Genomic DNA, 17,181 nt, shown 5'->3' on the forward strand with positions numbered 1-17,181 from the left:
TGGCTAAAACTTGGTTTCTTGTCTGAAATAGTACTTTGTTCAATCCTAGTCTTATCTATAACTTTGTTCTATATTACAGAACAAAAGAAGAAAAGAAACCAAAAAAGGTGAAATCTCATCTAGAAACAAAGCAAATTAATGTTGGTGATCAAGTCTGTTAAAGTTGAACATCTTTAAAAGGAATGAATTAATGTTTAACGACACCCCAGCAATCTTCAATAGGATGAATTTGCAAAAGATACTTTCAAAACACATCATCAAAATTCTAGTGCATGCCAAACAATCAAATCAAAGTTTGTTTTGTTTGACGACACCACTAGAGCACATTGATTTAATAATCATCTGCTATTAGATGTCGAACATTTGGTAATTTTTTGAGAGGAAAGCTGCTACATTTTTTGTTCAGTAGCAAGTGATCTTTTACATTGTATATGCACTATCCCACAGACACAACAGCACATAACATGGTCTTTGATATACCAGTCATGGTGCACTGGCTGGAATGAGAAATAGCACAATGGGTCCACCGACAGGGATTGATCCTAGCTAGACTGACTGTGCATTTGACAAGCGCTTTACCACTGGGATACCTCCCGCACCTACGGTCAAATCAAGACAGTTTCTTAAGTTTGTAAACACATTAGGACATGCACAAACATGATGACTGTAGAGAAAAATTAATATTTTAGCAGCAGTGTAAGTTTCAAGCAGAAAATAATGTACACTGCTGCAAGGGGACGATGGACCTTTTAAGTATGTGTTACACAGAATTTCAAAACCATGCATATATTTACATGTGACAGGTGAAAAAAAACCCTGGCTGGGCTATCTTGATGTCACCTGAACCCACAGGACACTGAACCTGCAGTGCATGCTGGGTAATCCTCCTCCATTGGTTGACACTTTTGGAAGACGCACCCATAATCACACATAATCCAATGGGTGAAACTCTATGTGGCCTTTTACCTTCCCATTGTGTCTAGAGTGCTGCACGAGCCTTAGGACATCACACTTGAGGCTGGTAGATACTGGGTTCGCCACCCGGTACCAGCTCCCATCCAGAGCTAGATTAACGACCCATGGGTAATTGTAAGACCACTACACTGACTTCTCTCTCTCTCTCTCTCCCTAGTGGTATATGAGCACGTAAAACTGGTTACCTACCATCTCACTAACCACCAACCCTCTGTCCTGGACAGACAGCCCAGAAAGTTGAGGTGTGTGCCTAGGACAACAGTTGGATATAAACAGGACAATAATGGTTAATGAAAGTGGTGCACTCACTCTGAGTGAAACTGAAAAGTCACCCACAGGCTCCGGTGGCTGACAAACAGTACCCACAGGCTCCGGTAGCTGACAAACAGTACCCACATGCTCCGGTGGCTGACAAACAGTACCCACCAGCCTTGAATCTGATAACAATTTTCAGTCCACTACTGAGGTTGGTTATCATTTTGTTTATCAGGATCACTTTTCCAAACAAAACACAACAAAAACAAGCATTCTGAGAATACTGTTAAAGCAATACATGTCCCCTTCAGGGCCCAAAATATTTCGTATCTCCTAAATTCAAGAGCCATAGAAATGTGAGAAATGGATAAATCGCCATGAATGTTAAACTTGATCTGTAACAGAAACACATTAAAGCTATACACCATAAAGCTATACACGATAAAGCTATACACCATAAAGCTACACACCATAAAGCTACACACCATAAAGCTACACACGATAAAGCTACACACCATAAAGCTACACACCATAAAGCTATACACAAAGCTATACACAAAGCTATTCAGCTCTATATCTTGAGACATTGCAAAACAAAGTCTGAAAAACTCATTTTTATTATTTCGTTACGTTCAAGGACCAACAGTACATGATAAAGCTACATGTGTGTACACAAAAGTTCAGCTGAATATCTCAAGGCATTGTGGAAAAAATACCTGGAAAAATCTATGTGGGATGGACGGATGGACAAACAGACAGACAGAAGAAGAGAAATGATACCTATAATCCCCTCTAGTTGAACTGGTAGGAGACTAATACGCAGATAATGGCCCTTGTTAAAAACCACAAAGAGTTACTGCAAGTACCAAGCGTTAAAAAATCTATTACCACTTGAAAACACTTAAATAAAACTAATTAATCTTTTAAATGTGTTGTTTGTATGTTTTTGTGTTTTATCAACAGATTTACAGACAAAGTTTCCAATCTGTATTTGAACAAAAAGTAATTTGACTCCATTTGACAATATAAAAAAAAAAAATCTGGAAAACATAGAGTGAGTGTTATGTGAAAGACGTACTTGTCTGTTTTTGAGCATCGAGAGCGATCTGTACGCCCCGGTCCAGCAGGTCAACAACCTTCTCAAAGTCCGACTCTTTGAGTCCACGCGTCGTCAAGGCAGGAGCTCCTGAAAGAGAGAATCATGCTTTGCAAATAACATGATACAAGAATTAAATGGTCTTTATGAGCCATTATTAGCAAGATTTTGTTGCCGGTGCATAGGAAGACCTTTATTTAAACACAAATTTAAATTAGCATCTTTTTATAATGAAACTTTAAGTTTAATGACACCACTAGCACATTATTTTATTAATAATCAGCTACTGGACGTCAAACATTTGTTAATTTTGGCATTTAGTCTTAGAGAGAAAACCCGCTACATTTTTTCATTAGTAGCAAAGTATCTTTTATATGCATCATCTTACAGACAGGATAGCACTAACCATATCCTTTGATATATCAGTCGTGGTGCACTGGCTAGAATGAGAATCAGCCCACTGATGGGGACTGATGGGGACCGATGGGGACTGATGGGGACCGATGGGGACTGGGGACCGATGGGGACTGATGGGGACTGATGGGGACTGATCCCAAATTGACCATGCATACATGTGTAAGTGCTTTACCACTGGACTACATCCCACTTCTTTAAATCATAAGACTTCAAATCACAGGAACCCAGTCGATATTTTAATTAAATGTGTGACTGGCAAGGTCTAAGAGGGATCAGCAATGACAAGTGAAAATGTACACACCCAGCCTGAGTCCACCAGGGGTCATGGCACTCTTGTCTCCGGAGCACGTGTTTTTGTTAACGGTGATGTAACACAGTTCGAGAACTCGCTCCACTCTCGCTCCGTCCGTTCCCTTGGGTCGCAGGTCAACCAGAACCAGGTGGTTGTCGGTTCCACCTGTGAGTAAAACACGAAGGAAAGGAAGGTTTGTTTAACAACACCTCAACACATTTTAACTTCAGCTATTTGGTGACTAACTTACGGTCGTTTCCACACACATAGTGAAAACCTGCTACATTTTTCCATTAGGACAAGGGATTTTTTATATGCCCCATCCCACAGACAGGACAGCATATACATGTACCATGACCTTTGATATACCAGTTATGGTGCACTGGCTAGATTGAGAAATAGTTCAATGTTTTAGTTAACAATGCACTCAACACATTTTATTTACGGTTATATGGTTAAGGACCACACAGATACTGAGAGAGGAAACCCGCTGTTGCCACTTCATGGGCTACACTTTTCAATTAGCAGCAAGGGATCTTTTATATGCACCATCCCACAGACAGGGTAGTACATACCACAGCCTTTGATATACCAGTCATGATGCATTGGCTGGAACGAGAAATAGCCCAATGGGCCACCGACGCGGCTCCCACCCAGAGTGGATTTAATGACTCAGTGGGAAGATGTAAAGCCAACACACCTACATCTCTTTTATTAACCACTAACCCTCTGTCCTGGACAAACAGCTCAGATAGCTAAAGCAGGTGCACAGGACAAACAGCTCAGATAGCTAAAGCAGGTGCAAAGGACAAACAGCTCAGATAGCTAAAGCAGGTGCGAAGGACAAACAGCTCAGATAGCTAAAGCAGGTGCGAAGGACAAACAGCTCAGATAGCTAAAGCAGGTGCGAAGGACAAACAGCTCAGATAGCTAAAGCAGGTGCGAAGGACAAACAGCTCAGATAGCTAAAGCAGGTGCGAAGGACAAACAGCTCAGATAGCTAAAGCAGGTGCGAAGGACAAACAGCTCAGATAGCTAAAGCAGGTGCGAAGGACAAACAGCTCAGATAGCTAAAGCAGGTGCGAAGGACAAACAGCTCAGATAGCTAAAGCAGGTGCGAAGGACAAACAGCTCAGATAGCTAAAGCAGGTGCGAAGGACAAACAGCTCAGATAGCTAAAGCAGGTGCGCAGGACAAAAAGCTTGAACCTTAATTAGATATATATAAACAAACACTTAATAAACTTTATACACTTTTTTCATCAGAGATTCACGGAAAACCTTTGACATATGACAATTGGTGTAGGTTTACCTCATACAACTTTGTATCCTTTTTTTTATCAGAGATTCCTCAAGAACCTTTGACATATGACAGTTGGTGTAGATTTTTACCTGATACAACTGTATACCCTTTTTTCATGAGATTCACAGAGAACATCTGACATATGACAATTGGTGTAGGTTTACCTGATACAACTGTATACCCTTTTTTCATGAGATTCACAGAGAACATCTGACATATGACAATTGGTGTAGGTTTACCTGATACAACTGTGTATCCTTTTTTCATCAAAGATTCACCGAGAACCTTTGCGTTTTTCATCACCTGTCTTTGGTATTCCTTGAACTCTGAGCTCTGTGCCTGTCAAAACAATTACTAACGTTTACATTTCTTTACATTTATTTATGTTTTATCTTTTTAATAAACTTTATTATCCCTAGAATACAAATACGGTAGTGCCAGGGTTTGGGTCCCTGGCCTGGTGCTTATAAAACTTTTAGAGTCGAGACTCGAGATTCCAATAGAGTCTGAGATGTGAACATCATACAAATTGCATGTGTGCGACGTCATCAGAGATCGAGTCTATAGACTCTAAAAGTTTTATATGCACTGGCCCTGATATTACTACCTTACATTAACATTATAGGATAAACAATGTATAGGAATATATGTAATATGTCATGACAGTAAGAAACATGTTACCACTGAAGGAAAGATGAAAGAATAGAAGTAAAATAAAAAAAAGTTTAAAAAAAGTCTGAATGTCATGAATATTAATTAATAGTAAGATAAAATAAATGAAATTAACGTTGTTTTCAGCATATGTTAACTATACCTATATATTTTGTTTCTAAAAACGTTTGTGTCTAATATATTCCACACTTGCTAATTAATAGAAAGAAAGCGACTGAAGTACATTTTTTGTGTACTTTGTATTCATTTCCAAGAACTATTTTATGAAACCACTGCATACACCAAGTGGCAGCACATTACAAGTTCGATATCAGTGAGTTAATAATGAATTCTGCAAGGATTATTTGGGATCAGTCAGTATGTACTTTTTTATAACTGGTAAATGTGTCATTGTCAGAAATATCAAAATATTGCACTAACTGACACTCTGAGAATTCACATTTAAATTTAAAACTATGGGACACAACTCAACAAAACCCTAAGGGACACAACTCTAAAAGACATAGGCAATCTGCACCTGTTTGAGAGCGACGGCGATGGCTGCTATCTGATGTTCGTGTGGTCCACCCTGCAAGGCCGGGAACACAGCCCCATTGATTTTCTTTTCCAAATCGTACATCACAGCTTTTCCAGTTTTCAGGTCAGTGTTCTTCACACCCCTCCGATAGAAGATAATGCCACCTCTGTAGAACCAAACACACACTTTGTTTAACCCTTTCAATACTGATTACTTCTGGTATGGGCTTGTCCACACTGAATTTATTTTAACATTTTAAACTTTTTAACGATACATGCATTGAGTGTTTTTGTCATTTCAAGGAGTGGGATATAGACCAGTAAAGCGTCCGCCTGATGCATGGTCAGTTTGGGATCAATCCCTATCGGTGGGCCCATTGGGCTATTTCTCAGTCCAGCCAGTGCATCATGAAGGTGTATCAAAGGCCATGGTATGTGCTACCATTCTGTGATTATAGATACACATGTATGATGCTTGATACTAATGGAAAAATGTAGCGGGTTTCCTCTCTAAGACTATATGCCAAAATTACTGTCAAATCTTTCACTGTAATTTAATTCATTACATACATGTAGCTTTGGAACAAATTAGGCTGACTGTTGAGACGTAGTTTTACGTTTTGCATTACTTGCCATGTTTATAAGTCATTTCGAAAGAAAGCAATGTTTCACTGCCTATACAAAACTAATGTTTATCATAAGAGATTTTTGGAAAGGGACATAAAATGCATGGGCCGTCTACGTAAATTATGTCCGATGGTGTTTGGAGTCAATCAGCTGTTTATGTTCAATATTGTCTAACAGTGTTTATAAACATCCAATCTCAACTCATCTGCATTCATACTACATATAAAAGTTGAAGTTTGTTTTGTTTACCCACTCATAAACACAACATATCTCTTAATACCTTTTTTCTATTATTTTCTCAGACTGTAATTTGAAAGAAAACGTAATTTTAAAAACTATTTCTGTCTGTTCTCAGCTGTACTTGTATCTGGTTACTGAAGTCACATGATTGTCATGGCATCTGCTGGTAAAACTTTCTTTACAGATACTTGCCAAAAATATAAGGTCCATATATGTTGATTCCTACTCGAGACAGCAAAGAATGCGGTTGTGTTCAGCGAACATCGAGGTTTCTCTCCCTCCCACCCTTGGGACTGTGTTGCGTGAGCTTGGGACTGTGTTGCGTGAGCTTGGTCCTTTGGCCAAGTATCGCATTGAACACAATGGGAGTTCAGCTATTGTCACCTTGTATAACGGTGACAATAGACCAAAGCGCCCGAGCAGTAGGAGGAGAAGGTGTCCCAAGGCGGCTCAAGGGGGACCAAACTCGGCGGCTCAACCCCCAGGGGCGGTCCCTTCTGCTTCAAAGAAGAAGTCGAGACTGGCAGGGGCAGTTCAGGGGGGGCCAAAACCGGCAGCTTAACTGCCGGCGGCGGTCCCTTCTGCTTCGCCGCCCCCCACTACTCAAAAGCAGCAGACGCCAGGAGCGGCAACGGTGAGGCCTAAACTGTCAGCTCAACTGGCAGTGGCGGCCCCTCCCCCTGCAGCACCAGCGCCGATGGAGACAGGACATGTTAAAGTGTCGTCAGCTCCAGCCAGCCCACCGGCGTCTCTGCATGTTGTTGCAATAGCTGGTGCAGAGCGGGATGCCAAGAAGAGGAAAGTGTCGGTTCAGGACCCGTCTGACACCCAACCCACTACTTAGCAGATCGCCTGCGACAAGCTTCCTGAATGGTACCGCGAGTGTGTCAAGGGGGAGTTCACTGCTATACCTCCCAACTGCCAGGCCCCTTCATCCCCAAGAGTTGGAGACCAACACCATCTGGTCAGGGGCGGTACCAGTTCCAGTACGTCGAGAAGAGTCGCACCTTCTACCTGACGTCTGAGCGGAACGGGGTGTATCGGCAAGGAATGTTGAAATCAGACATGGATAATCCAATCGTCCATCGGATTATTAGGCTGATACTTCCGGAAGATTACCCAGCCTTACTTCGGGGAGAGTGCTACATTGACCTGCCTCACTTCTTCCCGAGGTTCCGAACCGATCACCCCAACATCTCGCCATGAGTTCCGCCAAACCTCTCCTAGGGCAGGAACCTCCTTTTTAGGGCTTAGTTGGACTTTAAATCTTTTGGCCGTGGTTCAAAATTTTATGTTAATTTTTTTGTAAACAGCCCGTCTAAATTGCTCAAATCACCCTAACAACTTTTTGGCCAAGCACTCCAATATTATTTTTGGGATTTTAAATTTTATCCAGACATGAGTCGAATGTAGCAGCTCCTTTTGGCTTTAGGTCCCTAGACATAACTTCTAAATTCGTATTCCAAATTCCGCCCACCTTAAACTCACCACCCCCCCGGCCCGGACCGTTCAAAATTTTATGTCGAAATTACTTCTTCTCTTTTTTTATATTATTAAATAGTCTGACCCTCTCTTTCTTATTTATTTTTGAACTGTCCTTCTAAAATGCTCCAAATTATATGAATATTCGGCCGAGCAGTCAATTCTTTTTATTTTTGGCTTGTAACTTTTTATTTAATTTTTTTTTTTTGAATTCTATTAACTTTTTTTTACTAATTAATTGCTATTTTCAAAATTCTGCCCATATACAAGTATCTGAAAGTATCTGAAGTATCTGAATAACAACTGTTTGTTTATAAATATTGATATGCTTTAGAAACACATGCTTATGCTCAGTGAAACTGGTTCATCCATGATAATTGTAGCAAGAAATCTTTATTTGCACTTTCACCACAGAAAACACAGTAAATACCATGGCTTTTGATATTCCAGTAATGAGACAGTGGTTGGGATGGAAAAAAAAAAAAACAGTCAGAGAATGAGTCCACCGAGGTGGTTCGATCCTGCGACCCGAACACCTTGGACGTAAGCGCTCTACCAACAGTAGATCTTGCCCATTCATACAACATACAAGACTTGCCTGCATGTCTATTAATACCTTGTAACACAAAACAGTGCAATTATAGTGACCAATTCTGTGTGTTAAAATGGACAATAATCTATTTTGATGTCATCTAGATTGGTGAGTATTGCTTAAGGATATAGAACAAGTTTGTTTTTAAACATTTGTATTTATTAATTAATCATCGGCTATTGGATGTCAAACATTTGGTAATTCTGACACGTAGTCATCAGAGGAAACTTGCTACATTTTTCCTGATGCAGCAAGGCATCTTTTATATATACCATCCCACAGACAGGATAGCACAAACCACGGCTTTTGATATACCAGTCGTGGTGCAGTGGCTGGAATGAGAACGAGAACCTGTGAGGTATATAATATATATAATATAACAGGCATATTATTTACCTCACCGGTTCTCTTGTTTTATGCAGACCTTAATTTGTCTTTTACGGTGCGCGAGTGCGATCACACTCGTACAGCGCACATAATTTCAATCTCACCAGTGTGAACAATAACGCACGTTACATAACAAACAGCGCATATAAACTAATTTTGTATATTGATTACCACTATTTACCTTATGTAGCTGATAGAAAGACTCATTTTAATAATACCAGAAAACAAAATGTGACGAGAACAGTAGCGTCCATACAAGCTTTTTAATATATGACTGGTACTTATCTTTGCTATACAAATCAGAAAACACTGATTTAATAGACACCTTCGAAGACATACCCAATCCGATCAAAACTCCTTTGCCTATTTAATGTATTATTAATTAGAAACAGTTCAGAAAAGTTCAGAAAAGTAAGGTAATAGATCACAACGTCTGATAAGGATAACTCATTTATACCGTTTATATAGTTATAAAAAATAAAAAATGGAATTGAATTAAATAGTGGCTTCTGTAGCCTACACAAATGAACTTACGGAAATCAGTGAAGTCAGTAAAATTGTCTTGATTAGTTCATAACTGCTAAAATAGTAAGCGTGTAACTTTTTACTTCTTTAAAAAAGAAATTAAATTTAGACAAATTCAAAAGTTGACATAATAATAAAAAGAAGGGGAAAAAATTATAATTATATGTATGTAGTAATAGGCTTAGGTCTTATTTACTAAAAGTTTCCGTTTTTTTTTAATCTTTTTTTTTTTATGTCTATTACATTTATTTTTTTATTTTAAAAAAAATTCAAATAAAAGTTCATTTAAATATTTGTATTTCAGTCAAAGGTTAATGAAAGTACATATGTTATGTATTTAATAATGTATATGTAGTCGAACTTGTATATAACAAGCACTCAAGGGACCAACAGTAAGTGGCCATTAAGGACAGGTGGCCTTTATATAAGGGTCCCAAAATATTCAATCGAGACCCCAACATATTTCACTATAAAAGCTCATTAACTGTTGTAACAGTTTGATTTTCTTGGTTAATTTCAATACCCCTGTACTTTCTAGCACTTAAACGATTTTTAACTGACTTCCTGATAACTTTCACTCGTTGTTCTAAAGTTAAGGCAGTTCTAATGATTTTCCGGTGGCATTTTGTTTGACAGTTGGTTCATAAATAAATAACACAAAAGTAAAATTTACTTTTGTTTAATTGGGATTTATTACTCAAGTGACATGTTTAACTCATTATTAGTTTTATGTTGCCGCTAATTCAATGGTATGGTACTTGCATTGGGATTACGTCATGAACCGCAAACAAAACAATTTTGGTAAACAAAGGTCGCGATTTACCAAAGCATACTGCCTAACTAAATAGTAATGTACTAAAATTCATTAATGTTTGCCGCTTGGTGCAAACTGCTTGTGAACAACAATCATGCCCGGTTGACAGTAGGCACTACTCAGGCACATGGTTATAATTGCCTTTGATAATATTGCAACAATCAGATACTGTAATACATTTTGCTTTCATAGGCTACAGCCATTAAGAAGTCGCCTTGTTATTGAGTAATGATTTGAGCTGAACTATCGAATGCAAATTATGCAACCGCCGGAACCGAACAGCTGTTGACATTTACCAAATTAACAAAAGGATTAAAATAATGCTTAGTATTAGTAAACATATATTTGTTTACGACAATAACATCATATGATAACATCAAAATAAGTTTGTTCTTTGTCGAGTTGAATCAAATCGCCAATCTTTACAGTCACGTGACACAACAATGGTGGCATTGCAGAAAACAATGGGATTTACTAGGAACTAAATCGCTGTATGATCATACCTTATTTTTTATGAAAAATAGTGGCCGCTGGCTGCGTTGAATAGGTGGATGTTCTATAGAGGTCAAATAAAGAAAGAAATGCATTGGGGCCATTATATAGAGGTGCCCATTAGACGAAGTTCGACTGTACATGTACATACAAACTATAGTAACAGTAATCATAGACAACTATTTAATTTTTGTTTGTTTCAATGTTTTTTAGAAAGACACATACCAACTCTGGCTGTACGCACATGCTGGTCTACTTGACTACTTTTTACACAATTATGATGGTGTCCCAAATCATGTTTTTTTTAGATTATCCTTATTATGGCATCCCACGTTTGGAATAAAATCCTTTTAATGACCGATTTTATCGGAGTTTGTATATTTTTTATCAACAACATTGGGACTTCTAGATCAGTAACGTACCACTGACTTGACATAGATGTCAGAGCCGTTTGTAGCTGATAGTGGTAGGTCAAATGATTTGTTACAAAATGTTGAGGGTGGGAGATTGGTTGTGTATATACCGTACATGTGTATATATATAATTGTTGAAATAAAAATGACACCTGAACATGCACTGCTGGTTCCATGTACCCCGTGCTCGGGTGATACTGAGACAGCTCAACGGACAGCTAGTGTGGAGAATGGACCTGTCAAGTAGTCCCATATCGAAATGGAATTACTGAGGCTTCACCACTCATCTCATCATCATCCATGTTTGTCTCTGTGTTAAATGTTTTTGGTGTTTAAAAAATAATAATAATAAAAAAACAAATAATAAAAAATGCCACGTGAATGTCAATGCCCCAACCAAAACTATCAGTTGAACTAATTGTAGGCCTACGTTCAACAAGTTATTTTAAAAATAAAAATAATAATATGAGGGATCTAATAATGGTTTTTCAAAAGTCAAGGACTGGTTATGGTAAGTGATGGACCACTATGAATTAATAAAAAAAAGATATCCTCCGGAAATGAATGGATGTATAGATGGACAGATGTATATATGGTCGGACAACGCATTGCCATAATACAACCTGTCAAATGGAGTACTCATGTGCATTAGGGATTACATCAATTTGGTGTGTCTAAAGCATAAGATAAAGAAACCTAACTGAATTAATTAAATAGTTTTGTTATAAAAAAAAGGTAAAGGTTTTGACCTGGGTCCTCGCAGTGTCTTGTGTGTGGTAGAAGTGACGACGTCAGCGTATTCAAACGGGCTGGGAATCAAGTCGGCAGCCACTAGACCAGAGATATGGGCCATGTCGGCCATCATGTAAGCCTTCGATTCATCACAGATCTAAAAATTACAAGAGAAAGAACATTGTAGGGTTGAGTAGACAGCAAGATTGAGGTAAAATGAGATGGAAATGAAGGAGAGAAATGAAAGGGGTTAGACCAATACAAAACAACTAAACCCAACAAACTAAATACTGTTTTTAATATCATGAAATGTAGGGAAAGGAATGGAAGTTTTGGTTGACCCTTTTGAAATTGATATTTTTGGTATGATTTTGGCCAGACTATAAGTTTATTTTTGAATCTACTATTATAAGTTCAAGAGCCATAACTCTGTGAATAATGGTTAAATTATCATGAAAGTCCAACTTGATTGAACAGTATATGATAAAGCTACATGTGTATACATAACATTTCTGCTCGATATGTTGATAGTTACGAAAATAAGGGTTAAATTATCATGAAAGTCCAACTTGATTGAACAGTATATAATAAAGCTACATATGTATACATAACATTTCTGCTCGATATATTGATAGTTATGAAAATAAGGGTCGTCTTCTCAGATCGTCACAAAAACAATAGAAGACTATATATAGTCCTTCTCACAGGGAATACAGTCTGAACACCTTTTTTCATACTACTGAATTTACTACAAGCTATTTATTTCTAAGCCAAATGAATTCTAAATTGCACACAATAATAGTGGGTTTTTATTGTTATTTCTAACACTTTTACTTTTCTTTTTACATCAAACCAAACTGAAATTATTTACAAAACAAAACATTTTTGTTGGAGGATGGGACAGACTATAGGCTTCTAATCAAGCATAGGCTATACGGGCTCCCATTTTTGTAGGCGGGCAGGCTGGCTTTTGCTCGAATCTGAATAACAACATTTATTCATATTAGCATAATTACTACCAAACAGCTACATGTATGTAGGGTTGGAAACGAATCACTACGCATTTCTACTTGGATTACAGCTAATTTTATTGGTAGAATGATGGAAATACATGGTAAAAAGGTATCAGATTAGCACATTTTGCCCGAATATCTGTATAATTATTGCCCAAATTTGAGATTTTGCTCCAGGACTAGGGGACATTATGTGAAATATACCGCAATTATACCCATTTCCGTGAGTAACTTTATGTCAAACACAACATTTATTAATTATTGCACAAAAGTAATCCCTTGAAGTGTACTCATATTACATACCAACATTTTACTGCATAAACATGCAAAACTATCCGATACAATTAGTGTTTATATAGGTAACTGGTATATTTTCGATCACTTGCCTTGACATGTGATTACAGTTTTGATGTGTGTATCACTGTCCGAGATATACTAGTCACAACAAGTTAAGGGCCAGTATAGTAATGAAAAGTAGGTTACAGACTTGAATAAAGCATTTCTGGACTGTGGTTGAGCCCTGCCATGTCTGAATGATAGCATATCCATGAGACAAGTAGCGACATGCCTGCAAGTGAGCCATTACGCCATCCATTAACTGCAGGTGTTTTCATACCACTGGCACAGCGAATGGGTCACATACCCCTCCCAGATGTACATGCAGTGTCCATGTGGCCCATGACTTCTTGTGACTAGTAGACCTGTCATGGGGCACTGCATGGTTGGCACAGCGAATGGGTTACATACCCCTCCCAGATGTACATGCAGTGTCCATGTGGCCCATGACGTCTTGTGACTAGTAGACCTGTCGTGGGGCACTGCATGGTTGGCACAGCGAATGGGCTACATACCCCTCCCAGATGTACATGTAGTGTCCATGTGGCCCATGACTTCTTGTGACTAGTAGACCTGTCGTGGGGCACTGCATGGTTGGGTCAGCGAATGGGCTACATACCCCTCCCAGATGTACATGCAGTGTCCATGTGGCCCATGACGTCTTGTGACTAGTAGACCTGTCGTGGGGCACTGCATGGTTGGCACAGCGAATGGGCTACATACCCCTCCCAGATGTACATGCAGTGTCCATGTGGCCCATGACGTCTTGTGACTAGTAGACCTGTCGTGGGGCACTGCATGGTTGGGACAGCGAATGGGCTACGTACCCCTCCCAGATGTACATGCAGTGTCCATGTGGCCCATGACGTCTTGTGACTAGTAGACCTGTCGTGGGGCACTGCATGGTTGGCACAGCGAATGGGCTACATACCCCTCCCAGATGTACATGCAGTGTCCATGTGGCCCATGACTTCTTGTGACTAGTAGACCTGTCGTGGGGCACTGCATGGTTGGCACAGAGAATGGGTTACATACCCCTCCCAGATGTACATGCAGTGTCCATGTGGCCCATGACGTCTTGTGACTAGTAGACCTGTCGTGGGGCACTGCATGGTTGGGACAGCGAATGGGTTACATACCCCTCCCAGATGTACATGCAGTGTCCATGTGGCCCATGACGTCTTGTGACTAGTAGACCTGTCGTGGGGCACTGCATGGTTGGGACAGCGAATGGGCTACATACCCCTCCCAGATGTACATGCAGTGTCCATGTGGCCCATGACTTCTTGTGACTAGTAGACCTGTCGTGGGGCACTGCATGGTTGGGACAGCGAATGGGCTACATACCCCTCCCAGATGTACATGCAGTGTCCATGTGGCCCATGACGTCTTGTGACTAGTAGACCTGTCGTGGGGCACTGCATGGTTGGGACAGTGAATGGGCTACATACCCCTCCCAGATGTACATGCAGTGTCCATGTGGCCCATGACGTCTTGTGACTAGTAGACCTGTCGTGGGGCACTGCATGGTTGGGACAGCGAATGGGTTACATACCCCTCCCAGATGTACATGCAGTGTCCATGTGGCCCATGACGTGTTGTGACTAGTAGACCTGTCGTGGGGCACTGCATGGTTGGGACAGTGAATGGGCTACATACCCCTCCCAGATGTACATGCAGTGTCCATGTGGCCCATGACTTCTTGTGACTAGTAGACCTGTCGTGGGGCACTGCATGGTTGGGACAGTGAATGGGCTACATACCCCTCCCAGATGTACATGCAGTGTCCATGTGGCCCATGACTTCTTGTGACTAGTAGACCTGTCGTGGGGCACTGCATGGTTGGGACAGCGAATGGGCTACATACCCCTCCGAGATGTACATGCAGTGTCCATGTGGCCCATGACGTCTTGTGATTAGTAGACCTGTCGTGGGGCACTGCATGGTTGGCACAGCGAATGGGCTACATACCCCTCCCAGATGTACATGCAGTGTCCATGTGGCCCATGACGTCTTGTGATTAGTAGACCTGTCGTGGGGCACTGCATGGTTGGGACAGCGAATGGGCTACGTACCCCTCCCAGATGTACATGCAGTGTCCATGTGGCCCATGACGTCTTGTGACTAGTAGACCTGTCGTGGGGCACTGCATGGTTGGCACAGCGAATGGGCTACATACCCCTCCCAGATGTACATGCAGTGTCCATGTGGCCCATGACTTCTTGTGACTAGTAGACCTGTCGTGGGGCACTGCATGGTTGGGACAGCGAATGGGCTACATACCCCTCCCAGATGTACATGCAGTGTCCATGTGGCCCATGACTTCTTGTGACTAGTAGACCTGTCGTGGGGCACTGCATGGTTGGGACAGCGAATGGGCTACATACCCCTCCCAGATGTACATGCAGTGTCCATGTGGCCCATGACGTCTTGTGACTAGTAGACCTGTCGTGGGGCACTGCATGGTTGGGACAGCGAATGGGTTACATACCCCTCCCAGATGTACATGCAGTGTCCATGTGGCCCATGACGTCTTGTGACTAGTAGACCTGTCGTGGGGCACTGCATGGTTGGGACAGTGAATGGGCTACATACCCCTCCCAGATGTACATGCAGTGTCCATGTGGCCCATGACTTCTTGTGACTAGTAGACCTGTCGTGGGGCACTGCATGGTTGGGACAGCGAATGGGCTACATACCCCTCCCAGATGTACATGCAGTGTCCATGTGGCCCATGACGTCTTGTGACTAGTAGACCTGTCGTGGGGCACTGCATGGTTGGGACAGCGAATGGGTTACATACCCCTCCCAGATGTACATGCAGTGTCCATGTGGCCCATGACGTCTTGTGACTAGTAGACCTGTCGTGGGGCACTGCATGGTTGGGACAGTGAATGGGCTACATACCCCTCCCAGATGTACATGCAGTGTCCATGTGGCCCATGACTTCTTGTGACTAGTAGACCTGTCGTGGGGCACTGCATGGTTGGGACAGCAAATGGGCTACATACCCCTCCCAGATGTACATGCAGTGTCCATGTGGCCCATGACGTCTTGTGACTAGTAGACCTGTCGTGGGGCACTGCATGGTTGGGACAGCGAATGGGTTACATACCCCTCCCAGATGTACATGCAGTGTCCATGTGGCCCATGACGTCTTGTGACTAGTAGACCTGTCGTGGGGCACTGCATGGTTGGGACAGTGAATGGGCTACATACCCCTCCCAGATGTACATGCAGTGTCCATGTGGCCCATGACTTCTTGTGACTAGTAGACCTGTCGTGGGGCACTGCATGGTTGGAACAGCGAATGGGCTACATACCCCTCCTAGATGTACATGCAGTGTCCATGTGGCCCATGACTTCTTGTGACTAGTAGACGTGTCGTGGGGCACTGCATGGTTGGGACAGCGAATGGGCTACATACCCCTCCCAGATGTACATGCAGTGTCCATGTGGCCCATGACTTCTTGTGACTAGTAGACCTGTCGTGGGGCACTGCATGGTTGGCACAGCGAATGGGTTACATACCCCTCCCAGATGTACATGCAGTGTCCATGTGGCCCATGACGTCTTGTGACTAGTAGACCTGTTGTGGGGCACTGCATGGTTGGGACAGCGAATGGGCTACATACCCCTCCTAGATGTACATGCAGTGTCCATGTGGCCCATGACTTCTTGTGACTAGTAGACCTGTCGTGGGGCACTGCATGGTTGGGACAGTGAATGGGCTACATACCCCTCCCAGATGTACATGCAGTGTCCATGTGGCCCATGACGTCTTGTGACTAGTAGACCTGTCGTGGGGCACTGCATGGTTGGGACAGCGAATGGGTTACATACCCCTCCCAGATGTACATGCAGTGTCCATGTGGCCCATGACTTCTTGTGACTAGTAGACCTGTCGTGGGGCACTGCATGGTTGGGACAGTGAATGGGCTACATACCCCTCCCAGATGTACATGCAGTGTCCATGTGGCCCATGACTTCTTGTGACTAGTAG

At 41.7% G+C, this 17,181-nt stretch overlaps 1 protein-coding gene across 2 annotated transcripts in view; it reads right to left on the reverse strand.

The window, feature by feature from the left end:
• The window catches only part of LOC121385017 (serine hydroxymethyltransferase, mitochondrial-like), a 67,136-nt gene that overhangs the window by 3,959 nt on the left and 45,996 nt on the right, over positions 1 to 17,181 (reverse strand). For both annotated transcript variants that reach the window (XR_005959492.1, XM_041515553.1), the window contains exons 7-11: positions 11,847 to 11,986; positions 5,527 to 5,692; positions 4,577 to 4,676; positions 3,045 to 3,200; positions 2,309 to 2,416 (exon numbers count right to left, since the gene is read on the reverse strand). Coding sequence is in view for 1 of the 2 variants with exons in the window: in XM_041515553.1 (XP_041371487.1) it covers positions 2,309 to 2,416; positions 3,045 to 3,200; positions 4,577 to 4,676; positions 5,527 to 5,692; positions 11,847 to 11,986 (670 nt within the window). In the remaining variant the exon portion in view is untranslated. The remainder of the gene's footprint in view (positions 1 to 2,308; positions 2,417 to 3,044; positions 3,201 to 4,576; positions 4,677 to 5,526; positions 5,693 to 11,846; positions 11,987 to 17,181) is intronic.

Source organism: Gigantopelta aegis, chromosome 11 (assembly GCF_016097555.1).
Source record: "Gigantopelta aegis isolate Gae_Host chromosome 11, Gae_host_genome, whole genome shotgun sequence".
NCBI lineage: Eukaryota > Metazoa > Mollusca > Gastropoda > Neomphalida > Peltospiridae > Gigantopelta > Gigantopelta aegis.